Source organism: Chaetodon trifascialis, chromosome 7, assembly GCF_039877785.1.
Source record: "Chaetodon trifascialis isolate fChaTrf1 chromosome 7, fChaTrf1.hap1, whole genome shotgun sequence".
NCBI lineage: Eukaryota > Metazoa > Chordata > Actinopteri > Chaetodontiformes > Chaetodontidae > Chaetodon > Chaetodon trifascialis.
In genome coordinates, this window is record NC_092062.1 from 5576096 (window position 1) to 5604032 (window position 27937).

At 42.2% G+C, this 27937-nt stretch overlaps 1 protein-coding gene across 3 annotated transcripts in view; it reads left to right on the top strand.

Moving 5' to 3' along the window:
• Positions 1–27937, top strand: part of cdk14 (cyclin dependent kinase 14) — a 180529-nt gene that overhangs the window by 56476 nt on the left and 96116 nt on the right. For all 3 annotated transcript variants that reach the window (XM_070965868.1, XM_070965870.1, XM_070965869.1), the window contains 5 exons: positions 6022–6116; positions 6741–6820; positions 9964–10058; positions 11947–12009; positions 25448–25571. In XM_070965868.1, the coding sequence (XP_070821969.1) occupies positions 6022–6116; positions 6741–6820; positions 9964–10058; positions 11947–12009; positions 25448–25571 (457 nt within the window). The remainder of the gene's footprint in view (positions 1–6021; positions 6117–6740; positions 6821–9963; positions 10059–11946; positions 12010–25447; positions 25572–27937) is intronic.

Sequence of the window (27937 nt, forward strand, 5' to 3'; positions counted from 1 at the left end):
ATTATGTTCAGTGTAAAGGCAATAAATATAGTCAGGCTGTCACCAGTCAACACCAATCAGATGGTTCAGACAGTGTACCTGAGGCAAAACCCAGGGCAAACAGTTAGCGCAGTAGTTGCTCTTTATAATGATGCCTTCAGTCGGGCTTTCGCCTTCTGAGTGCTTAAGGAAAAGGCAGGGTGCAGGCTGGAATAAAAACCAGCCATATGTCTTGAAAAACACCACTCTCACCATTTTGCTTGTCAAAATTGATCAGATTGAATTCTGCTCCAAGCGATCCAGCCTGGAAGTGAATATAAGTGAATCCCCAGCCACCTTTTTCCACACACTTTTTCAATTTGAGTGGGAAAGCAGAAATTGGAAATAAAAATCAAAAAATGGCAAAAAACATTTAGAGCTGGGCGGAGGCGGAAAGGTGAAGTTGAATGGTAACGGACTTTGGAAATCAGTTCTCCATGGAGCACGACAACACCTAATCACTTCATCTCGTGTCTTCTTCTTCTGCAGAGCTTTAATGGCACCGACCGGAGAGTTAATCTCGGTGAACCAACTCTTATTCACATGGAATATGGATGGAAATGCATGTTAATTTTTGCATTTCTTTGTCATATTTTCTGGAAATTCAGTTAAAATTGTGCATTACATTGGAAAGAAAGCTGGCGTAGTAAAATTGGGTGTGACTGCACTTAAGCTTGTTGCAGTGAGGTCACAGTAACAAAAACCTAGACAAGCTTATGAACATTTTTATCAACTAGCTGAACTTCTTCTGTCCAGATTATGACAGCAAGACACTGAAATGAGACTGTTTATGATGTCGATGAGTAGTTTGTGGGCGAATGAGTGGAGCAAAGGGTTTTGAAAACCCACCCTGACCACAGTAGTTAGGCCTTTGCTTGAAACAACAGTAGTACTTACAGCCAATAAAAACAAGGGAATCACCAGATGCTTCTAAATCTGTTCACAATAAACATCAAACTCTAACAGTGTTGACTGTAGCATGCTCCTGCCTCTGACATGGTTGCAGCTTTTCAAAGCACCAGTTCCATCTGTATTTCTCAGGTGTTTTGTGTTGGCAGCCAAGCTCTTTTCTCCATCTGAACCAAATTTTCCAGCCTTTGTTCCTTCACACGGTTAATTGAAGGCTGTTTACAAACAACATGATTTTCTTAATCATGCAAATGAGATTTTCAGGTTTTCTACATATGTGGTTCCTTTTTTAATTTAGCACCAAATGTGAAAAGCCTAATGAGTGTGCGCACAAATATGATTTAATAAGTGTGATATGAGGCTTGACTGATTGCCAGCATCGCTGCAAGACACTAATGGAATGTTTCACCATGATTATGAAAATGTGCAGTGTCCCTTTCATGGTGCTTTTGTTTAGACAACCCAACCAGTCCAACTCTCTAAGTGAGTGGGCTGAAAAATGGGAAAAATGGGACAGTGGACTTCTTTTTGGTCAGACATGGCTTGTACTTAGAGATAATGGCTTTTCATTTCAACTCTGTTTCCACTTTGGATTCAGTTCTCACTTGGTAAAAGACCCAAATTTGCTAAACTGTGATGCTAACAAATCTCTTTTCAAAGCTTTTTTTTCCCTTCTCACTTTTATTTATTGGCAAAGGTCAGTGGAGAAATCTTTCAGGTAGCAGGCTTCTAATTTTTAGTCACAGCTGATCTCGATCTGATTAAAATGACAGATGTCACCTGCAGCACAATATATCAGCTGTAGCTAACAAATGCTCATGAAGTGCTCTCTGAAAGCCATTTTCTGTACTCAGCCAAATGTTATTTGTGAAGGAATACCTCACTTTACAGCCCTCGGTGAAATGTGTGTTTTTGAAGTTCAGACCAACACAGTGGCAGCTCTTCTCTAGACAAATGATCTACCTGATCATCAGAATCAGAATCAGATATACTTTATTGATCTCCAGGGGAAATAGTTTTTGCTACAGGTGCTCCTTAGAAGAATAGAAGACATAGAAGAGATGAAGAAGAATGGTTTCCTGTGGTGTTCAGTCTTGCATTTTGGTGGAATGAGTCTGTCACTGAAAGTACTCTTGTGCCTGACCAGCACATCATGAAGTGGGTGTGAGACATTGTCCAAGATAGTCCATAGCTTAGTCAGCATCCTCCTCTCTGGCACCACCGTCAGAGAGTCACACTCCATACCCACAACGTCACTGGCCTTGCGGATCAGTTTGTTGAGCCTGTTGGCATCCGCCATCCTCAGCCTGCTGCCCAGCACGCAACAGCATAGGGCAGCAGGTCATGTCAGCTGCAGGGGAATCTATGAGTTAAGCTTTCATGCATGTCATATGTTTTTAGCAGTGTTTGAAGGGAGTAGCTCATGAACAATAATCTGTAAAAGAAAGTGTGTCAGGCAGATTTAATCAACCTTTCATATCTATCTTGTTCACTGCATGTTCAGGTTATAGCAGGTTGGTGATTTGCACATTTGACTGGATTCCATTAAGATGTGATCAACCTGAATCCCATATGAATACTTGAATATCTATCTAAACAGTCTGAACTATTATCTACTATAATAAAAACTTTCTCCCATTGCACATCCCCTTTTTTTCATTGATTGTGGCCAATTAATGGTAAATAATCATTGTTTTCATTTTACGAGTGTTGCTATTGGTCAGATGAGCTCCTGTATGTAAGCAGGAGTAGCCATTTGTTGTAGAAAGGGAATCCTTTTATGGAGCGTACAAAATCAGTGCAGGCACAACACTGGAAGTCATGCTTGTAGCTGTTTGGCATCAGCTGCTTAATTTAGAAAAAGCTTTATCAGAAAAAGCTTTATTGCCAAGTACGATTTTACACATACAAGGAATTTACTTTGGTGAGGTTGGTGCATGACACATCTATTAAAAAGAAGCTATTAAAAAAGTAAAAAATATAACTATAAGTAAAAAGTATAACAATAAGTAAAAAATATAACAGTAGTAGAAAATATAACAATATACATATATATACACAAGTCTGTTTTGTTTTGTTTTGTTTTGTTTTGTTTTGTTTTGTTTTGTTTTGTTTTGTTTTGTTTTGTCCTGTTTTCTCAAAAGGGAGTCCAGGCAGAGCGTTAGTGTAACGCATAGAGTTATGGCAATGTCAATGTGACAAGTAAAGGCAGAGGTGGAGTGTGAAGAGTGTAAGGGGGGTTCCGGGCCATGTTGATAAGGCTGACAGCAGACTGGGAAAAAACCTCTTGTGGCGTGAGGTTTTTGTCCTGATGGACCGCAGCCTCCTGCCAGAGGGGAGTGTCTCAAAGAGTTTGTGTCCAGGGTGGGAGGGGTCAGCCACAGTCTTTCCTGCACGCCTCAGGGTCCTGGAGGTGTACAGGTCCTGAAGAGACAGGAGATTGCAGTCGATCACCTTCTCTGCAGACTGAATGACACGCTGCAGTCTGCCCTTGTCCTTGGCGGTGGCAGCAGCGTACCAGATGGTGATGGAGGAGGTGAGGATGGACTCAATGATGGCTGTGTAGAAATGCACCATCACTGTCCTTGGCAGATTGAATTTCTTCAGCTGCCGTAGGAAGTACATCCTCTGCTGTGCTTTCTTGATGAGGGAGCTGATGTTCGGCTCCCACTTGAGGTTCTGGGAGATGATAGTTCCCAGAAGGTGGGAAGACTCCACAGTGTCAATAGTGGAGTCACAGAGGGTGATGGGGGCAGGTGAGTTCTTCCTGTAGTCCACAACCATCTCCACTGTCTTTTGAGCATTGAGCTCTAGGTTGTTCTGGTTGCACCAGGTCACCAGATGGTCAACCTCTCACCTGTAGGCGGACTCGTCGCCATCAGAGATGAGTCCAATGAGGGTGGTGTCGTCCGCAAACTTCAGGAGCGTGACAGACTGGTGACTGGAGGTGCAGCTGTTTGTATACAGGGAGAAGAGCAGAGGAGAAAGAGCGCAGCCCTGAGGGGATCCGGTGCTGATGGTCTTTGCATCAGAGACGTGTTTCCCCAGCGTCACGCACTGTTTCCTGTCAGACAGGAAGTCTGTAATCCACCTGCAGGTGGAGTCAGGCACGCTCAGCTGGGAGAGCTTCTCCTGGAGCAGAGTTGGGATGATGGTGTTAAAAGTAGAGCTGAAATCCAGTTTTAACCATCAGCATTGCTCATGTCTGAGTGTATAGAATGTCCTTTATAGCCTCTCATAAAACAATGTCAGGCATGGAGTTTTGTTGTTTTAGGGATTTTTGCCTCATTTTTGATTTAAAACAGTTGCAGTATTTTTCTTATTTACTATCTTTTCTGATTTAGCTGTGCTGTTATTGTGTAGTTCCATGTGGATGAGCCACTGGGATGGTATCTTACAAAAATACAGAATATATTTTTCAAATGAATGCAAAGAGGGACAGGTGTGAAATGGTCAATGCAGAATGCTGAAGGCAGAAAAAAGGCTTTATTTGTGGATGAAAAATGCATGAGGAGGGAATCTCTTTGTAGTCCAATCTCACCGTCACTGAGAGAGAAGCAACATGAGTCTCTCTGAGAGGTTCCTCACGCCACCGGGAGGAGAATATCTTTCTGGCCAACTGAGCTGCTTCACAGATAGAGTTACACTTCCTGCTTTATCCCAGGAGGAAGTCTAATTTGTTTAGAGTAGCCCTCAGAAATGCTGAGCTTATTAGAGCTGCAGAGGATGCTGAGATAACGGAGGAGATAAAGCAGTGAGGACAGTGCAGATGTAGCAGAAAGTGCACTTGGCCACATTTTGTGGAGGTGTGTGTGTTGTGTTATCAGAAGCCAAGTTTGTGTGGGGCCTTTTATAAGCAAATGAGAGCATGCGACAGTGTGGGACCTCCCTGACAAATGCACAATGCTAGATGGTGGCATTGTGCATTTGTGAATTGTTGTGTCATTGTCAGATGAACACGAGAGGGTTTCAGGTTGGAGTGCTGACTAAAACAAGTATGTCCCTTAAAATATAGAAATAAAAAGAAAACAAGTTACCTCATTGCTACCACCACGAGGTACCAGGAACCAGAATGACAGTTATTGAGTAATTGTTGCTGTTTATGTTTGTGTGCTTTCACACCTGCACTTGGATTCATTTGGTTTAAAACACGGTCGCCTTTCAGTTCTGGTCCCGTTCGTGTTTACACTGGATTTTTACAAAGGAAATAAGAGCCATGAACATGAAGTTATACAGACTCCAGCATCATCAGCAAAATCTAAATCTGGTGACTTAAAGCAGGTTGCTTTTTATGTGTATATTTATCTTGTGTGAAGCAACAAGGAGCTCATGAAGAAACAACTTCTCAGCATTATTATTATTAGACTGTAGCCCTGCAACCATGTTATGAACAATGATTAACAGGTAGAAAAATGAAAGAGAGGTATGTGGTACTGTATTATTACTCTGTGTGTGTGTGTGTGTGTGTGTGTGTGTGTGTGTGTGTGTGTGTGTGTGTGTGTGTGTGTGTGTGTGTGTGTGTGTGTCGGGGCGGGGCCGCTGTGGGATCACTGTGTCACACACATACACAGAGCAGAATACGGTCTCAGCAGTGACCTGCCAAACACACCTGGCTTCATTTTACCTGATCCAAACAGCTCTGGTGTGAAAGCCCCTGTTCCTGATCATCATCTGGTGATCAGTGCCGTCACTTCCCTCCAAAACGGCCAGTAAGTTGAAGTTTTAAAGTTGAGCTACTTTCCTCTTTTCATGCCATTTGGGTAAGAAGCCGTTCAGTTCTGGGCCTCATTTCCTCTGAGCTGCAGTTGTTACCTCGTTCTCTGTGAACTGTTGACAGTGAAGTGTCTGGAAGTTATGAGCTGACGATTAAATGAAAGCAATCTTCAGAGTTCTTACATGAAGACTTTGTGAAATTCTCTCTCCTCCTCCTCACTGACATTACACCTTCCCGATGATGCACCGGGGAGCCTCCAGATTTTAATATGTTTCATAGACTTCTAATGTTTTCTCTGAAATCCTCAGAGAGTTTTCTTTTCTGGGTTACTGAATTCATCCTTTTATATTACTTTTTCACATGTCTTTCTCTTTCCTCAGCCTACAAGCCCCAAGTTTGGAAAGGCAGATTCCTATGAAAAGCTGGAGAAACTGGGAGAAGGTTCATATGCTACAGTTTACAAAGGAAAGAGCAAGTAAGTAGTGCATGCATGTCGAATCAGGCCTAATCCAGCACTCTTCTTTATAGTTCATAAGAGCCACCTGTGCAGGCAGTGAATATTACATTTAATTATACAGGAGCAGTGCTGTAACTGAATGAATTAATTAAATGGAACAGCAATAACAGCCACAGAGTCTAGTTTTATGTAAATAATATTTTCTCTTTACTGTAGAGCTGCAAATCCCACACATGCAATGCAATTTCTTTTCTTTTAATCACTATAACATGGATGTTTTTATTCATTGATTCAGTAGTTGTGTTTTTGTGGCCTGGTGCTTTCCTTCTAGGCTTTACTAATTAAATTCCAGAAAATGAAAAGTTCACACACTGTAAATGTATGAAAGTCCACATGCTCTAATCTGCTCAGTAATGATGTTCGTGTGCGTTGCTCCTCACCACAACCGCTTTGATTGGTGAGCTTCATTCAATTGTAATCCTGTGGCCTTGTACCCGGGTCTCACTCCACTGCTGCTAAATTACATTTCATTGACTTAACAATCCTACTGTTCTCCAGCTTCGCTGATTTTAATAGAATCTTTTGTCATGTCGCTAAAAATCACAGGATTACCATACTCTGTCTGTCCTGTGTTGTTGCCAGGGTGAATGGGAAGCTGGTGGCTCTGAAGGTGATTCGTCTGCAAGAGGAGGAAGGGACGCCCTTCACAGCCATAAGAGAAGGTAAGAGCCTCAGACGTGGAATGAAAACTCTGCTTAAATATTGTTGGAGCACAACAACAGTGAAATTCTCATGACGAATTTGTTGGAAAGGACATCATTGGTCACAGCCCAAATACTGGTCCTATTCAAAGACTGCGTTTAGCAGGTATGCTCAAAAGTCCCATTAATATTCTTCCACTTTATCGCGGAAATAACTGATTTGTATGTGAGCTTGAGGCAGACATACATCCCAGAATGGATTTTGCATCAAGCAGGGGTGGCAGAGTACAGTCAAACCTTAAACTTTTAGATTTTGTATATTAAAATTCCCAATGTGTCCCCAATAATGGCTGGTAATATTACCTCAGAGCCCTCCCGTTAATTATTTGAAAAATATCAGCTTTTGCCATCAAACAGAGATCTGGAGTCCCACAGGCTCCACTGAAGAGACTGTAGAACTCTTTTGTTCCTCCGTCTGTCAGAGTTTGGGTTCTAAGTACTGTAGGCCTCGCTGTTCCCATGTAGATGAAGCTCTGATGGAAAAATGAGCCATTACATTTATTACACTGCAGCTGCTTCCTGTGTTTTTTTGCTTGTGCTTGGTGTCTTGTTTGGTTAAACGGTGTGAAGCAGTGTATACCTGAAATATGTGGTTAGTGTAACTACAGTCATGCTTAATAATGCGCTTTCACTTTTGTTCGTCAGCTCTGCTTTCACCTCCTTATATCAACCAAGGCCATCAAATCACAGAAAAAATGCACATGCCCATAGTCTCCCACACGTACAGAGAAGTTCCCTCATGCTGTGTGCTCATGTGTCTGACGTCCTGAGACTAACCTGCTGTCAGCACAGAGCTCGCCCTGCCTTGTTTGTCCTACCAGTTGCGCTGGTGAAGCACTTGAAGCTTTCCACTTTACAGAAACATTCACCTCCACACGCACAACTTTCTTCCTTCTTTTGAACTTAGATGAGAAAATGATTCTGTCTGTTTGATCTCTGATGATCCAGACCTGATGAAGTGAGAGCCTACGCACACACACACACATACACACACACACACACACACACACACACACACACACACACACACACACACACACACACAGAGTCCTAACTCTCCCTGTGAACGTATCAGAAAGGCACTTTGAAATTGAACTAATTCAGCAATTACTGAGCAGGAAGCTCCCAGCGCTGATATGTGAGCAGCATTACAGACTGCTGCTGAATAAAGTAATATATCCAGAGGAGAGGAGAGTCGAGTGCGTGTGTGCGCGTGTCCACACTTAATAAAACTACACACACTCATGCTCATTACTAGAGATGAGGTGGGTGTATGTGTGTGAGGGAGGGGGGTGGATCTTCAAACGGTGACAGGATCTTTGAGGTATCTATAGTGCTAACCTCCTGCTTACTGACAGGAGTCCTACTTTATCTGATTTTTTTAACAACCTTGAGGTCCTCGTACAGGATGAATGTATTCATGAGGCTTCATCGCTCGCCAGCTCTCTCAGCATTTGTCCATCAAAGCTCCCCTGTGACCTTGGAAAATAACTCTGTGTTTGCTAAATTAATCGCAGTGGCAACTGTCTGAACACCCCATTTAGGTGTCATAATAAAGACTGGGCTGATTATTCCACTCTCACATTCTGTCCTAATGAAAGTGTTTCCTGTGTTGCCTGACTGTGGCCTGACAAGTTAGTCTGTCAGCTGTTTGTTTGCCTGCAAATGTGTCTCTGTGTGATTATGGAGAAAGCTTTGCAGTTTGATGCCAAAGTATAATCACACCTCTGGAATCTTTTTTCTAAAATGTATTGTTTTCCTGTCTCGGTCATGTATAGTGCCTTCAGAGTCCTCAATATCACCACTGTGGGCAGAAAGTGGTGGGGCATTTCTAACAGATCAGTGTGGGAATGCTGAAATAGAAATTTTCACTGATGAAGTAAATGCTGTGCACAATAGCTGGTGCATGCACACATTTTGTGTAAAACAATTTTTAGTGTTGAATATTCAGTCAGTATTTCCATGTTGGACGATGCAGCTGACTGCCTGACATGAATTAAAATGAAAGTATTACAGGTCGGCTTTCCTAAATGGCCAAACATTTGTCATCTTCCATTGAAAGCCTTCTTAAGGAGATCTTCTGGCCATGAGTCATGCTAACTTTGCAGTTGTCACCTCTGTTGTAGTGATTCAGGAAACTCTGACTCTGGCTGAATGGGCCTCCTAAAGATGTTCAAATAAGGTTAAATTCCCTACATCATTGGAATCTGGGATTTGCCAACACTTTTACGATTGTCTGACTTTACTGCAGCTCTGGTGAATGCCAAGTTGAGGTTGAGGCCTTTTAGCAACTGACTGCAGCTCTCACTTTCTCTTGGTTTGGTGTTCTAAAATGTACCCAGATCCGAGTAAACCTAGTAATTCACTTACAGGTCATCATAAGCAAATTGCAGGCCAAGAATTCTCCCCCCTGAAATCTATTACAATAGAACTGAATTTAGACATTTTCCTTCCAAAGCTGGTGTCATAATGTTTTTCCTTGAGTGAGGCGAAGCCCTTCCAGAGACTTGACAGTGAAATATTCAAACTTGGGACACAGGCCATTTTGCTTTCAAGCCCCAACTCAGTCAAGCGCACAGGTTTGTAGAGGTGGAGAATTTTCCCACGCAAAAAACTCTCGTTTTCAATTTCTGCAAACCTTTTTTCACAAAGCATTGCTTTTTATATCTTTCAGTTATTTGCACAATCCTCCCACACTGTACTCAAAGCAAATTACACGTGAAAGTCTTAACAGATCTGTCCCAGAACGTGCTGATCACACCCAACCTCCTGAGTAACACTGCAAGAAGCTTTGTCAGGAGAGTAATGGGCAGTTTGATCTCCTCAGCGCATCATCCCACTGCTCTGCTTATTAACAGTGTCTGTTTCATCATAAATGTGTTGACAAATGAGTGTGAGAACTTGGATCAGGAAATCCAGCCTGTATTTTCTTTTTTTCTCTTTTAATCTGTTCTTAATCTCCTGTATGCATGTAGTGAGGCTCATAGAGGGCCTGTGATGCATTCTAATGATCCGGCTAATGAAGGCATAGATCATAGCAAGTCCTCTGGTATCTCAGTATGTGCTCCCCATTAACTCTCTGCCTGCCTCTTCTCTCTCTGCAGCATCTCTTCTGAAAGGCCTGAAGCACGCCAACATCGTGCTCCTCCATGACATCATCCACACCAAGGAAACCCTGACTCTGGTCTTCGAATATGTGGTGAGGCTGCACACTGCCACGCTGAGATCACACTCTTGGACCCTTCATGGGCGGACTGCAGACTGGTCTAAAATTAGGTCAACAGTCTGTTTTTAGTGTTTGTTCAAAAGGGAAAAAAGCCACAGTTTTAAAGGGCGCAGGGGTCACTGCTCGTCTTTGCGTCTTTTGTTTGATTGATTTGACCTCAGCGTCTGCTCGCTGACTGAGCTTCAGTTTTTAATACTCTTCCCACAGAAACATGAGCTGTGGATATTTTGATTGGCATGCTCTTGTTTATTGGGCACTTGGAGAATGTTAAAGCAGCCTGGGCTTTTTCCACTCTTTCTGCGGTGCCGTAGGATGGCAGCCAGAAGCACCAGAGGCTGGTGTGTCTATGCCCAGAACAGGAAGTCAAGCTTCCATTTTATTGGAAGGTCACTGTTTTAGTAAGTTTCCACAACTCTCCTGTCAAGTACTGTGGATGCAAATGACAGCAAAGGATTACTGGCGATGTGTTTACAGTCTATAGGAAAACTTCTGAGGAAATGCAATTGAAATGCATACAGTGTTCAGAACCACCCTTAACCCTTTGCATATGTACCAACAGACATTTTTGATGGTCACATTGATATTCAGGTAAAATTTGATCTTAAAATGCTGAGTGAGGCCAAATCTCTTCACCAGAACAAGCTTAGTCAGCGTTCCATCACTTTTGCATTTAATGTGAAGGCAGTGCAATGCCCCCTGTTGGTAGATATAACGTGTCAGAGGTTGTGCTTTTGAAGGAGATGTGGTGAGATGTGAGTGGAGCTCAGTGGGTCATGTTTGAATAAAGAATAAGAGCAGAGATCAGTTTGGCTTTAGAGGTTAAACACAGGAGTCAGTTAACACTCCTCATAAGACCCTCTCTGATTATTCATATATCATATCATATCATATCATATCATATCATATCATATCATATCATATCATATCATATCATATCATATCATTTCATATCATATCATATCATTAGTACATTTATTCCAATTTTGATGAAGCACACACCTTTTGATTTTGAGGAATCACTTGTTTTTCCATTTATGAATCCAACCTGTTGACTAATGGCTTTGTATTTGAATATATGTTAAATTCCAAGCTGTGCAGCTGTGTTGGACTACTCGTTGGTTTCATGTTGATCCATCATCTTGCGTTCCAGCTGCAATCAGCCTGTGCTGTTTTACATACAGAGAGCTTTTCAACCAGAAAAATCAGTTCATTGTTCTCCTCTCAAAGCCTAATGATGATTGACAGGGAGTGGGTGACATGCATAGGGAGAGGGGGCACAGAGCTGAGGGGAAAAACAATGAAATGTAGAGCTGAGAGATGGAGGAGAAAGTGTGAGATGGACAGGCAGGTCCGTGTTAGAGCATCTGTCTGAATTATTCAGTAGAGGAGGCTCTGCTGGTGTGGGCAGCAGGAGATTGTTGAGATTGTAAATATCAGTGTGATTTCAGAGCCACTGCCTCATCCATCCTCAATCTGCTTCCAAAACACAGAGGTGAAGGGCAGGCCGCTGTAATGCTGCATGTCTTATGAGTCAGTGGATGGTGGCGCTCTGATAGAGGAGACGTCAGCTCAGCTTTCAGACAAATCACCTCACGTCTCGTATGGTAAACACTAGTCGAACATAAAGCAGTCAGGAAGGAAATGCACTTTGACAAAAGTATGTGGGCACTGTTCACAAATCATGGTTTATTCCTTTATGTGGAACTATCCCATTGCACTAGCATTTAGAGATGTCCTTTTATGGACTATTCTGCCTCACTTTGGATCTTATTGACCACCACGATGTCCTGAGCTTAGACTCTCAGGCTTATCCAGAACATGTTACTATATTAACACTGTGCTCTTTGCTTGTGTTTTACAGCACACAGACCTGTGTCAGTACATGGACAAACACCCTGGGGGTCTCCATCCAGACAATGTGAAGGTACAGTATGCATACGCATTTACTAATGAGCAGCACAGTTTGAAATGCTAAAATGGTGTGGATGGAAGACAGGAGTGATTCTCTAACCAAGAACAGAGCAGGTGGATTACATAACAAGAAACAGACAGCTGTGGAAGAGTCGAGTCGAACTGGAACATTTCAGTAGTCCTTCTGATGGTCTACTCTATGGTTATCACCCTGGGGGTTCGGACCCCCCTATGGGGTCACAAGATAAAACTTCAAGGCTGTATGATGATTAAGTCATCAGAAGAAAAATGAATGACAGCTCAGCTAAAAACCAAGGAGTTTGGGACCCACTGGTCTACTCCACATAGACATTTTAGCTGTTTGGTTTGTGTACGTTTTAAAGGCTCCATTCTTATTGGTGGTTTAGTTTTGCAATAAACCACAGCAGCAACCAAAACAAAGTGCTTGCAGCATTAATAATGTAAGCATTTGTAACTTATGGTGCAGTTAATCCGGATGTTGCCGGGCGACATTTGCTGGCAAGGTGTGGTAAAAAGCAAGCAGGACAAAAAGTAATGATGACAGGACTGCAAGCATCATCTGTGGGAAGCTAGTTTTGGCTAGCATGCTGACAACAGCTTTCCAAAAGTAATGAATTCTACACTTAATTATATTTTATTTCATCACATTTTATATCATTACTAGATAGCAATAGTGGAAAGGTGAGGAAGCTTGAGAGAAATCCAACAAAGGTCCCCTGCCTGACTCAAAAGGAGCGTTGCAGTTTATAATCAGCATCTTAAACCCTAAACCACGGGCCCGCCTCATATACAGTCTCTTATCCAAGACTTACGCAGCATCCTCCTGCTATGATGCCAGTGTTATTTCACCGTACACTGAGATAAACAAGGTTAGAAAGGTTTAAAAAGGTCAGTTCTAGCCCCTCTTTCAAACTGGCTGGACAGTGAAGAGCCTCATAGTTTCATGTGTCAAAGTTCAGTCAAATTGAACTTGAAGAGAGTCAGTGCATGATGAGAAGCAAAAGCATCGGGTCCTGTACCTTACAGAAAACAATGGGAAGTGAAATGTGGCTGCAGGGTCAGGGTTAGAACCTTTAGCTCGTATTTTCCCAGTGGTTTGTGCTGACACAAAGACCAGCAGTATGTGCCAAGCTGCAATAATGCACCTGCAAACAAAGGGCTAATTAAAGTGAAAATAATGAGCTGTGTCACTTGTCTGTCTTCCAGACATTTTAGCCGTTGAGCTAAGTTTTCTGAAATTTTATGTTGAAATGTCCAAATTATAAATATGTGTATATGTGTTGATTTGCATACATTTCCAGAACACAAATCTGACCACTGGATTAAGAACTCAGCTTCATTTTGTTGACATTGGATTCAGAGGTTTTACAGTAACAGAGGAGCTCTTTTCATTACGCCATAAATCATAAAATGCTGCAAGTAGCCATTATAAAATCCATTTTCACCTGCGGAATAAAATGTTTAAATAAATCAGGCTATGAATGATATATGAACAAACCCCTAGAAAGGCCTGTAAAAACTTTCAGAATATAGATAAGAATACAACTGGAAAGTTTGGTGTGTGTAAGTCATACTGAAGGGGAGATTTCTGTAAAACATATGTGTAGTAAAATTCCACACATTTTAAACAAAAGCTACGACACCACAGGTGAATAGGTGACAAATTGGAACTAATAGATATTACCATGACACTTCCCCAGTTGCAAGACAATTTCAGGTTTTATGTTGAATGTTATGGAAGTTTATGTTTAGATATGCAAGTTGATGCATGTTGTTTTAGATTTGCATAAAGGGACTGAGGGTCTGGTTCTTACGCTGAACTGTTGCAGCATTGACTGCACCAACAGTCTGGTCACTTTCAGTATTAATCAAAAGACTTTTTTCAGTCAGAGCAGACAGCTCATGAAAACATGATGAAGAACATTATGCAACAGGTCTTCTGGCAGCAGTCGAGGTTTGGCTACATATAGATTAAACTATATTTAAACCTGACCTAAACCTCAGTTCAATAGTTGTTACTTCCTTACATCAATCTCAACTACAGCTCAAACCATAAAGAAGCCTTTTGATTATTTTGCATTGCTGTTATCCTAATGCTAGCCTAAAGACCGTCCCTGGCGTTATGTGGGACACAAGCTTTTGTGAGGCCGGTCGATCGTCTGATGGATCGTTCCTCCTCAGCGCAACACGAGTGAACCGTCACTCAGCTGTGTTCCTCCTGTTTGTTAGAGGTGCTAGTAACCTAAATGAGCAGGTAAAGAGAAATGATGATGGAGTGAATGAGGCCATGTGGTGTTGGTGTTGGGATGTTCCATCATGCAGGAAGGTGACAGTTCAGGCTACGTGTGTTATGTAACACAGCTCGTACCTTTTGCCACTGAAGATTTACATAAGTAATATGTGTTTTTCCTGCTGACAGCAGCCTCATTTAGATTCACATGAATAATTTAGGATTATTCTGAGCGAGCAGAGCGAGGTGCTGCTTGGCTCCCGCTGATTTGTTGCTTGCAGAATTGGTGCGATGCCTGAGTTGTGACTTCTAATCTGTTGATAGGGTGTGTGGCTTTGTTCCTGTGCAGCCGTGGAATGGAGGCTGCTGTGGAACTAGCCAGCATGAAGACAGTCCTTCTAATAATCCACCACAGTGAGAATAGCATCTGTATTCTTTTGCTATTGTGTAGAAACCTTAAATACTGGAGCTTTTTGTTATGTCTGTCATTTCTCAGCTTGTGCTTTGGATTGTATTTGAACTGTAGTTTACTATATATTGTAAATGAACATCACATATGCTGAGATACCAGTTAATGCTCAGAGCAGCTGACAGTAATGTAATTACTCAGTTTCTCACTACAGTCCTTGTCTTGATTAGGCCAATTATGATCAGACTAACAAGGTGAAGTTGATGAGAAGATGAGCGAATGCAGCACAGACTGAGGGTGTGTTCTACAAACGGTTCTCATCTGCAGACCAAATACATCTCAGAAGCAGCTCAAGTGATGACCAGCGCTCTGGCTTTTCTTTTTGGAGGGGTGTTTCATACAGAAGGCTCACAAAAGACGGGCTTATAGTGAAAAGCCTGACTGTAGTGAGCCATAGTGAAACAAGATGAAGCTGATCAAACTGATTCAACTAATTGCAGCTCAGTTAAGGATTGTTAATAGCTTCAACTAATAAGTCTGACAATATTCTAGATTTTTTTAATTGTCAGCAAATTCCATGAAAAGAGCCAAAATCATTTAATTGATTTATACACAATATGACTAATGTGTATCCAAAGCCTGCGACACAACCCTGCAGGTGGGCTCAGACTGGAAGAAACCGCTGTCACTGCCTTTAAAGCTGACAGTTAAACACAATGTTTTTTGTTTGCTAAATCCATACTTCAACAGAAATATGAAAAAGACAACTTGTGTTTTTTGGAATTCTGTCCTGACACACGGCTGAAATGACTGTGTAGTTTCCCTGTGTCAATCTTGTTGCCATGCTGAGGTTGCCAGGTTTGCAGACAGAGCAGAGGAGTGGGTGGAAGGGTAAACTGTTGTTTGTTGAGAAGTAATCCTAACATGTAACTTCCCCTAAAACCACAAATTACAATACAGACTAATCTAAAACATACCTCCCTTTTAATGAGCTTCAGCTAGCCAGAGGCCAGAGCCAGGCTAGCTGTTGCCTCCTGCTTCCAGTCCTCATGCTAAGAATCCATATCTGTACTTAACACACAGGCATGAGATCGATATCGATCATCTCATCTCACTCAGAAAGTGACTACGTTTTAAATGTGTGTCTCATCAGTGTTGAGGGTATGATCAAATACCACGCTGAAAGAACAAAGATTATGAGTGTTTCACCGATGTGAGGTCAGCACTGATTGGCTTCTGATAAGCACCATATAGAGATTTAATGTCTATTATTAATGTGTTTTATGACTGACTGTGTGGAAGTGCAGTCACTCAACCAACCTCCTATTTACTAATCAGCAGTATTAAAGCTATTAGTGCCTCCACTGGTGCTGGATCAAATTAACATTCAGAGGCACACACTCAGCTCACTGCTACATAATTATTGGTCAAGAACCAGAGAGCTGTGTGTGTGGCTGTCTGTCTGTGAGTGTGTTCCTGCAGTTTAAAATTGAAAGTGTACTGAAGTTTCTGCTTTAACTCGATGATCTGTGGTAAAATCCATTGGCGACTGTCTTGTGCAGCACCATTAACTTTTCTCGCCCCATGTACAGTACTTGACTGCAGTTTGTTAGCAGCACTGCTGTAATTGAACATAGTGAGCATGACCTCATCTAGACTGCTGCTAAAGTGCTCTTCTTATTAGATTATACGCAGTCAGCTGAAGGGCCATGTCTCAATGACATTTCCATAGATCGGTTTGAAACTGACACCCACAAACCATGTCTACAAGCCCAGCAACAAGCTAGCATTTGCCCTTACAATTACATTGCAGGGGAAGCTACTGAAGGCACATTAGTCGTCAGTGTCACGTCAATATAAAAGACCGGTCATCACAGCAAGCATCAACTGACACATGGCAGTTTACAAAAGAACAAAACAATAGTCAGTTTCCTGGAAAGTGCTATGTAATGTGGTACTAATTCTAGGAATAATGGAGGCACACCTCTGACAGTTATTTGTAAATAGTAAATAGTTCATTCATTATTGGAACCTTCACACACACACACACATACACACACACACACACACACACACACACACACACACACACACACACACACACATATATATACACCCGATCTGCAGTATATGTTAAATTTTGTGTTCCCAGTAGACTTTTTTTGTATGTTTAGCTGATCTGTTGTGCACTGATTAAAGTACTCATTTGTTTATGCAAGCAAGAAGTGGATCAGTTGAATCCTCTGGTTTCTTATACGAAGTAACAAAAATCTGCTCCTGCACTTTGTCAGCACTCATGGTAAATGTATTGAGTTGCTATGTTGTGGTGCAGTGACATTTATCTTGCATTGCCTTGCTGTTGCTTATGCAAAACGTAGCTATTCAATAACATTTCCTGCACTGTAAGTGGCTGTGCAGGAGCTGATTTCTGTTTACTTTTACATTACTCTGCACCTTTATGTCCAGGTGTGGAAAGATCACTCTGCTTTTATGGCCTTTAAAACATAAAAAATGTTTTCCAAATTTCGTGACATTTTCCTGGAGTTCCAGGGCACTTCACATGGTTTCAAAACATTATCTTTAAAGCTTTTAAAGCATTGTTCTTTGAGAGCAGGAGGATGACGTGATTTTTTGTCATATTTAACATGTCGCTTCATCGCTTGGATTGTGTTCACTGGTCGTGGAAAGTAGCTGATCTGCACGCCAACACACATGCTCATGCCACACTCTGGAACACTACAATGAGTGAGGATTTTTATAAGCTGTGGAAAATATTAGGGGTTCCTCTCCCAAAATCACATTTCAAAACCTATTACATCATCGCTGGTTGGCACGGCGGGGAGTTCTTTACAGTCCAGAAACCTGCTGTGTGTCCTTCAGGTGTTTATGCTGTGTCCTGTCAGTTCCTCCTAACCTTTAAATTATCAGTCATTATCACTGATCATCAGTCTCTGTGTTCATTTGTTAATATTAACCTTAGTATAGTATTGAATTAAATGTAGGCTGTATAGCAGAGAGTTACAAGAAACATTTGAGGGGTTGTGAGAGGATTATCGAAAAGGAAAACTAAAAATGTATTTACATTTATGTGTATTTTCTCCTGACCTTTCTGCTGTCTTTACCTTGTGAAATTTGGAAAGTTTTAACAGCAACAGTTATTCAAATTAAAGAAATTCAAAAGTTTAGAAAGTCACTCTGTGTCAAAATTGATCATATCCTGTTATGCATGTTGTCTTCTTCTCTCGGCTGCTCTCTATTGGGGGGCACCGATCATCTGCTCACTGGCAGAGCGGGCCCCACCCAACCCAGCACGGAGAGCCACATATTTGATTAGGCATAAGCTTTTTACGCTGAATGCCCTTCCTGACTTCCTCTCCGTATATCAGGGCTTGGGACTGGCAAATTGAAATGCATTAGACAGTGCAGGTTCAGTGTCTCAACCGAGGACACACCGACATGTGGATAGGAGCAGGGTGGGGATCGAACTGCCAACCCTCCGATCAATCGACATGCGATGCACTGCTTTAACACTGCAGTATTGGAGAAATAAACAATACATGGACCTATTTACCGTACCATTTGCCATTTGTCCATCTGCCTGAGGTGAAACATGACAACTTGTAAAGCAGACTGTAAAGGAGCGTGTCTGAGGTTACACTGCTGTTTACCAGTTGTCAGCTGCAGTGCAACATCCTGGTAGTTAATTCAGAAATTCCTGACTTTATGAGTCGAGTTGTGCATGCAGCTCTGTTCTTGGCTTTCACTCATGAATGGGAATCAACAGTCTTGAAACAATAGTAAAAACACCAACACTTTTGCCACAACAGAAGTCTCTTAAAAAGCCAGAGGAGCCATGTTTGCTGAGCAGCAGCTGCTCCAGCTTTTAATTTCATTGTCTTGGCAGTGCTTTCTCAAATCAGAGTTAAGGCTTTAAGAGGAGTATGATTTGGGGTGTGTCTGCTTGATTGACAGGTCTCTCATCCTATCACAATCAGCTGTGGTGGTTACACTTCGCTTGCTTCACCAAATATAGATTTTATGGCTTAGCGTGTACCAATATACCAACAAGCAGGAAACAAATCCCAACTTCAAAACATGTCTATAGAAATGTTTGAGTGACATCAAAGACAGTCCGCATGTCGGTTTATGGTGCGTGCAGTGGTGTTTCAGCAGTCCTATATTTACACACAGAGGCCCTGCAGTACAACACAGCTGCTCATTAAAACATAAGCCAAAGACAATTCTGGGCATATCTGGAACTTTACCGTCCTCTGTGGCCATTGCCACAGTGCAGGTTGATGCTGTCTCCTGATTCAGCCCATTAAGGACAACACTGTACAGATGTTTAGTGGAAAAGATTAGGGCTCTTTCCATGCCTGCTGGCAGATGGTACACACTTTTCACTCCATTTAACACTGCTTCATTTTAGCTCTCCCTCACTGATTCCATCACTTTTACTCATTTCAGCAGAATACCGCTGTGGAGATTTGTCAATGAATCCAAAAGTTTGTGCTTCGAGTCCTTGTCAATGTTGAAATCATCCCGCTGTGATGATCTGAACTATAATTGGTGCAGTTTGAGCTCATAGAGGAGCATTTGCATTTCACCAGGCCGAAATGGATGACCGGGACAATGTTTTGTCAGTTTCTTGGTCTGTCAGTAGACTGTTGAGGAATGTTCTTACCAAAAAATGACTTCGTTTTTGTTCAAATGGCTGTAGCGACTTACATTTACCTGACAACGACCTGTCAGGCTGTGCAGTAAAGGCGGGTGTAGCATGATGTTAGCGTAGCGTGATGTTGACTGCATTCTCCCCCTAACCTTAACCAAATACTTTTTCCAAGTGGTCCATCACTCTGTGCCAGACTGAAACATCTGCAGCAGGGGTCAGCAGTGAGGTTCAGCCAGTTTTGTCAGCGTCATTCACTGCTGGGCCGACTGCCCTGTGGATGTGCATGTATGTGATCAGTGTCATCTTTCACTACTAGTCATTTTGCTTTAATGTAGAGTTAAAGCAGCTGATGTTCATACTCATCTGGCACATAATGACTTGTATGTAGTAATTGTTGCACTTTGAGACTGGAGATGTAATTACTATGTTATCCACACGTGGTCAATAGTGACCTGTCTCATTTGTGGTTGAAGTACTGTTGTTGAATAATGAGCTCAACAAGCCATCACTGACTGCATCTGTTAGTTTATGCGACACATATCACTGATTATTATTATTGCGTGTTCAGAAGTCAGATTTATTGGGATGCACATAAGGCTTGTATTTATATTGTTATTTTCAGAGAGAAATTATGTAGAAGTTACTGTGTTACTCTCATTGCTTAACCACAGAGAATAATTTTGACCAGTTACACACACACTACAAAAATGCCAGAGGGAGAGAGTGTGATGCACGATGGTCCGAGGCCATCATCCAATAGGTGTGCAGAATGAAGACAGAGTGGTTGAGGGTGAGGGATTCAAAGAGCTAGTTCAGTAATTTTACTATGTAATACCATTGACAGTCACTGTGACTAAACGCACTGAAAAGCACTCTGAGGAGAGGTGAGCGAAATGTCCAGCTGATCAGAGCAGACAAGCTAGCCCTGACCACCAACCGCTGGACAGCTCTCACATTCCAAAGCTATGTCACAGCTACGCGTTGCTTCATCAGCACTGACTGGGAGATGCAGTCCAGTCCAGTGTGCTGCTCCGACGCCATGTGGCCTCAACGCTCGTGTGTTGGCCTGTGTCCACGACAATGGCAAAAAGATTGTGGCAGATATTTCCTAAAAAATTAAGCAGTTAGTTAGAGGTTAATAAGTATCTAGTTAATGAAAACAAAATTAACTGAAACATCCCAAAGGCATATTTTTAACATGAAAACTTGGCTAAATGTATTTGTTGGAGGGCCATATGTGATCCACAGGCCACTGTTTCCTACTACTGATCTACTCTATTATGTAAAGTGTGATTTAACTGAGCATGCTTGTGTTTCCCAGTGGATGAATGCATCATTTGCATTACTGATAAGACTTTAATAATGGAAACAAATAAGTGTGTTCTCTCTGTCAGCGCTTTTGTATTGCCGCTAGTGGGACTAAGGCTTTTAGACTTGTTTGCTTTGTCCCAAATCAGTCAGTCCATGTCTGAGTATCTTGAAGCTTGTTAGCTTATAGTGTGTTCCATATTACCATCACATTAGCACACAGTGTCTTTCCTCTCCTCCTGTGCGCTGTGCTGTTTTCTGTCCCAGTGAAACCAGAAGAACCCCAGTGTGCCGCTGTCACTTTGATACATTGCCTCATGCTTTGCTGCACATTGAATATCAGACAAAAGAGCCACATTTCACTCCATCGTACAGATAGATAACAGAGCCGATCCAGTCCACACAGTTTTTTCATAATGCTTATCTTGATGGAGAGTTCTGCATGCCCTGAGTATGATGGCGTCTTTCATCATTAGAAAAATGGCAGTGTGTTTATTGGTGTGCTGATGATGGATTGTTGTTCAGGCAGTAGGGTCACTCCTCGGGTGATAGATTATGTTAATAAATGAGTTAACTACGATCACACGCTTTGTTTCTCCTGCAGTTATGAACTAATAATGCATCATGATTAAACAGAGGCTCTCCCTCTCTCTCTCTCTCTCTCTCTCTCTCTCTCTCTCTCTCTCTCTCTCTCTCTCTCTCTCTCTCTCTCTCTCTCTCTCTCTCTCTCTCACACACACACACACACACACACACACACACACACACACACACACGCCACAGATTCTGCAGGGTTTTTCTCTTCAGTAAAAGGAATCGAAATTCTGATTTAGGATCAGAGTTCTTTTTCTATAGATAATTTTATGTGAAGAATGGCCACTGGAGTATTTCCAACAATAGATGGACATTAATTTTCCTGGTGGGGTACACAAGATGAGACATTGCATTGTGAAAATTAAAAAGTACAAAAAGTCAAAGGTGCTAGACTATGGGAGGGAAGCCAAGTCCCACAGCGCATTGCGGTCAGAGACATCCGTTAACTGAAAATCAGTTTCTTTGCAGGTAATGACAGGGTGAAGTTAGCCATTAATGGGGCACTGCACTGATTGTACATATGAAGATCTCTTTACTCTTGGTGAGGATTACTCAGCAGCCTGTGAGAACAGCTGAGGAGCGCTGAACGTCCCTTGTCAAGGCTGTCACCAGAGTTTTCTCATCTCTGGCTTGGAGGCTGCAGATTTCTAACAGAAAACCTGTGATACCAACTAGAAGTGTGGAGTTTGAAAGAGGTGCCACAGTGTTTTCCAATGTCCTCATCATTGCTATGCTGAATTATATCCATGGGTGCTGTCGTATTTACTGCCACAGACAAAGTTGAATTATGTATAACCAATGGCCCTGACACACATGACCCACATGAGCATTAATGAATCATCACGTTGATGTTTTCTTTGTTAAGGACCATTCAGTTCATTATTAAAATGAGACTGCCACTATTACCGCAGTGGCTTTTTACTTGTGAACGAGCCCAATAGTGCTGTAATTTATGTGAAAGCTGTCACATCGTTCAGGCTTTGCCGAAAGATACATCCAGCAGACCCTGAAGGACCTGCTACATGTTGACATGTGGCCATGAAAATGCCATCAAAAAAACAGTTGTAATTCAGAGCAGTATAGTTAAATGTTTCTTAGTTGGTGTCGAAAAACCTATTTATTGTCATGGCAGGCTTACTCGACTGTGACAGCACCTTATTAGATAACACAAACACTCTAAGTCTTCCCATTAGTAGTTACAGGTAGTGTCCAAATTTGATTAATATTTTAGAACACACTATAATGTTGTTGTATGTAGCTATAAGTAATTTTTTTGTGTAAGTGTAAGCTGTTTGAATGTCAGAAAGAGTGAAAGTGACCACTGTTCTTGTTGCATCTGTATATTTTATTTCCACTTTCCATTTCAGCCATCCTGCAGGTGTCATTTTTCACCTGTTCTGTTGTAGTTTTTTCAATCCTCTTTCCACTTTGTTCCATCTTTGTTTTCCCGCTCGCTCTAGTGGTTAATTGGCGCGGTCACACCTTTAACTGCAGGGTTCCTTTCAAGACATCTACACAGATGGACATCTCATACTCACTTATTATAGTTGGGTGAGCTCGTCTGGCAAGCAGATGTCTGTGTCAACCAGCCAAATGTTCACCTCTCAGTAGCCTGTTTGACTCGACAGGAGGACGGTGATGTACACCTCCTTTTCGTTGTAAGTGGTCAGAAGTCTACATCTGGACCTATGTACATAATTTAAGTTGAAAACTGGCCATCTTGAGTACGACTTACAGTATTATTATTGTAGTCAGAAGCGTCTATCTGAAGAACCTCCACACACTGCTCACAGTCAAATAGTGGAATGCAAATGGAGCTGAGCTGTTTCAAAGCCAAAATGGAAAAAGGATAAGCTACTTTAAAGAAAGGTTTGATGTTTGAATGGAAGAGCTGAGTAAAGAGAATAAAAGCATGATTTTTCTTTCGTTTTATTGCCGTGCAGTTGCGCTCCTAACAAGGCGAGGGCTTTTCAGAAGAGTGTTTTGATATACATGAGTAAACACACATTTCCCATGCTAATTTTCAGCAGTGCAGTTCATCTCTCACAAGCTGAGTGCAGGAATAGTAAACTGTTGACCCGGTGACTCCAGATGCCAGACAGGGCCCGTCCCTGATTGGACTCCACGGTGCTTCAATCAGCTTAATTGGCCGAGACTATAGTGTTCGTGAGAGGAGAGAAATGAGAGGGGAATGCTGGAATTGGAATAAAATTGAACGCTGGATCGTGCACGCCTCATTATTCCTTGACTGACACGTCTGCAGGGGGGTGCAGAACTGCCACATCTCAGGAGGGAAACAAAATAAGTTTACTGTAGCTCTGACTGTAGGCTCACATTAGGATGTTGTTGATATTCATTTTGGAATACATCAAGACAGCAGAGGCTACACTTTGTGCAGTATGCATACATTAAAGAGTAAATTTGTTTTGGGAATGCAGTTTGTGTTTATGAGCTCCGTAGGCAGGTGTGGGAGCTGTGTTTAATTTGAGCACTAAGATAATTGGCTGTAAAAATGTAAATTTAAATGCAATTATAGTAAATCTTTATTCATATGACATGTCAGCAAAGGTGCATTCATGCATTTTCATGAGCTTTTTTTTTTTAATGAATTAGCTGTTATTATATTTGTGTGTGAAACCCTCCAGTCTTTAGAGCTGCTTCCTTTAAAATCCTCAGATTGTTGTTAAGAACTACAGTAATTGTTTTGGATCTGCAGTTTTCCACAAACATCATCAGCTCAGCAGTCTCAGACCAGTCAAATGTGCTCTGAGAAACGGCATAGACATTTTTGCACAACTGGGATTACACCTACCAAGCTGTAAAAAGAGGGCATGAGAAGATATCATGCCTACGAACACCAGTTTAATTTCATGGGAGATGTAGCTTAATTGCTGGCTCATGTTATTAAAGCTGCATAATATGTTTTTGGCCACTTGTGGGCAGTGCAAAAAGCTGTAAACACAACAATGACATTTTATTGCCTTATAAAGTTGTTGAGCACATAGGTAGTCTATTTACACATACAGCAGACAGGGTCAATATTAGCATTCTTTGTAAGTTGTGCTCCAATTCTTTTTTCAAGTTTCACTCTGCTTTTAGCTCTGCTTTGGTCTCTTTAGCTGCTAAAGGCTCCACGGAGTCCACCAGCTGGTCCTTGACTGTGTCTGTCTGCTGTTTGGTGCTGAGTAGGTAGTGCTCAGTGGGTTTACTCGACATCTTTCACTGAAATGAGGTTGATAGCAGAGTTGACGACCGGAAAACCAAAACAGTGAGCTAGAAGAGGCCTAAACGCTCTGTAAAGCTCAGAGGAACTGCAGACATGGTGATTATTTTTTGTGTCTTTATTACTACAAGTGGCCACTTTCCCATTACTCATACTGATTTAATCCAGTTTTCAAATTTGAAATCACAGAATTGCAAAAATCAACTCATATTATAAGCTAACACCTTCCCTCTGCTTCATAGCAGAGACTGGACCTGGAAACATATATTGTTTGGTGAGAGATGAAATTGTGTGTTATTCCAGCTCCTCTGGGTCAAAGTTAGCTGACGTGAACTTTTTCTTGATGTGCTGCCTTCCTGCCCCCTGCTGTCAGCCATCCCGTCATGCTCTGTGCAATCGATTCTCCGCTCTTCACAGAAAATGAAAAGGAGGCAGCCGCCCCACCCAGCTCCATATGTTTGCTGTGATTTCAGCAAAGTCTGTCACACCTCCATACATTTCTGCTGTCACCTTCCTCTTTGCTTTTTCACTTTCTGAAACACCCCACAATACACTACTCCACACCAGGCAAAACTGATAAACTATATCATAAGCCGCAGCTTCTGTAGGCCTGCTGACGTCATTTTGAAGCAGGCATAAACAGTTTATTTTACTACTTATTTTCACCTTGCCTGTTAATGCAGCAGTTCTCAGTAATTCATGTCTTATGTCTTATCTGTTTGTTCAGTGTTCAGTAGTCCAGGTGGAGGAAATGATGGCTGCAGCCTTGACCAACAGCTCCACACATCTCTGTAGCCAACAACTTCTCAGTTTAATGTGAGACATGTAGACAAATGGGAGAGCAGTTATGAAAGAAGTATTGATATTCATGTAGTTTATCCAGCATGTGATATAAAAAATATTCCCTCTATCAGATCTGTCTTTGCCATGTTGTTTGTACATATAGATATTATAGTTACATTAATAAAAATAGTTCTTTGTCTTTGTTTTCCAGCTGTTCCTGTTCCAGTTACTGAGAGGCTTATCGTACATCCACCAGAGGTACATCCTTCACCGTGACCTGAAACCCCAAAACCTGCTCATCAGCGACACTGGAGAGCTCAAACTCGCTGACTTCGGTGAGTCGTCCAGACACCAACACTCAGCTCTGTTGAGAGTGTGTGTGAGATGTGGACGTAGTGCTGAATGTGCTTCAGTTCTCTTATGATGGCAGACGAGGCAGTGGAAATCGTTTTTGCGTGTTTTTAGTTTGCGATCCCTCTCTTTCCTGTAAAACTTAAAAATATTTTTGATGACTCATCTTGAGCTCCAGGGTGGTCACATAAATTTCTCCAGTCAACTGTGATTTGGGATGACTAGCTAACCTCACCCATCATGTAAAACCACAGTGGGTAGCCAGCAGAGGAAGACTGTGGCTGAGGTCTGATTCATTTCCCCCTTATCCTCCACCACCTGATGGACACTTGTTGTATTCTTCAATTACATCTGAAGGATTTGGTTTAAACCCCCCATCCGGTCATGTGCTGTTTCCCTGGTAGATACGTCACATGACTGAGGATAAAGATGCTCTGACTTCCATTTCACTGTGACTTCAATGACTCTGTTTGTATCAATGAGCATTCATCAGCAATCATTCAGTTTGAAACTGCTTGATTTATGCCTGCAAGGGGAATTGTATGCAGCAGCTCGCTGCACAGTTGATAAGGAAGAAAAATACTGTCAACAACTAAACTCAAAGCAATCAGGTTAGAATCATAATAACTAACACCTGATGTGTAGTGTATATGCACTGCTCAGAAAAATAAAGGGAACATGTAATCATCACAGTATAAGGCCAAGTCAGTTGAACTTCAGGGATATCAGTCTGTCCATTTAGGAAGCACAAGTGATTGTGACTCAATTACATCTGCTTGGTGCAATGAAAGTGACAGCAGGTGCAGTGGAGAGGCAAAAGGAATACAACCCCCAAAAGGGGAATGGTTTTGCATGTGGTGGTCACAGACACTTGCTCTCTCTATCCTTCCTGACTGATCCGTCTCTAGTTTTGAGGTCTGTTAGTGTCCTTGTCACTACTAAATAGCATGAGGCCTGCAGCCCAGTCAGGTTGCACAGGTAGTCCACCTCCTCCAGGATGGCCCTCCATACGTGCAGTCGCAAGAAGGTTTGCTGTGTCCCCTAGGACACCATCCGCTCACCAGCCTGTGATTTCTATTTTTTACTTTGATTTTTGGTGTGATTTTGAATCCTGCCCTCAGTAGGTTGATGATTTTGGTTTCCATTGACCGTTGTTACATCATTTTGATCTCAACAAATTGTACAATGTACTCCACCTGAGTGTGAGCTCACAAACACACACACACACACACACACACACACACACACACACACACACACACAACTCGCATTTCCGCGTTTCTCTCCCATGATTCCACTCTCACAGCAGCAGGTGAGCTGTGTGTTGAGGAGGCTTGTTGTTAAGGATGTAGCCTATCAAATGAATGAAACCAGTGTGGTACTAAATGACATCAGCACCAACCAGGTTTCCCTGAACAGGAAAGGTACCAGTGCACTTACAAGAGGGACATATACCAGAGACTGTCCCTCTCTCTGTCCCTCTCTCTGTTTCTCTGCAGGGCGTGGGCTGTTGTCAGGAGATGGGCTGGGTTGAGTGAGGGGCGATTGTCCACTAGTTAATCTGTGATGTTCTCTCGGACAGATAAAAAATACAATTAAAAAATGCTAAAATGGGCCTTCAGACATATTTTGGCAGCTGTTAATATATCTGGGCGGCCGACCCAAGTAAAGTCTACATGTTGGAGAGACTGCACTCTCATCCCAGGATAATGGGACTCTTGAAGAGAGACCTGCCATTTTGGGAGATTAACTTTTTGGCCTCAGCACTGGGGTGGCTTTGGATGGTCTGTTGGTGCATCCATCTGTTCAACACTTTGGTCAAGATCACAATATCTTGACAACTAGTTGACCCCTTGACCTTTTATTTCCCTAACCTTTCATTTAGTGCCTGAAAATCTACTGATATACAAGACATACATCAAAATCCAGGAGCCGACCACCATCCAAGTTACTGTGCTTGTGCATGCTCCCATCTATTTCGGCCAAAGTCTAGTAGGTGTGTGTGTGTGTGTGTGTGTGTGTGTGTGTGTGTGTGTGTGTGTGTGTGTGTGTGTGTGTGTGTGTGTGTGTGTCTGTGTGTGTGTGTCTGTGTGTGTGTGTCTGTGTGTGTCTGTGTGAGAGGAACCCCTCCTGAAGTGGCACCATATGGCTTGGATCCATGCTCAGTAAACACTGCCTACATGGTCTGTCTGGCATCCTGGGAGGAGACAGACAGACAATCCAGCCTTCTGTACAGTCCGTCCATCCATCCATCCATCCATCCATCCATCCATCCATCCATCCATCCATCCATCCATCCATCATTAACCCATCCATTCATCCCCCATTCATCCACCCATCTGACCATCCA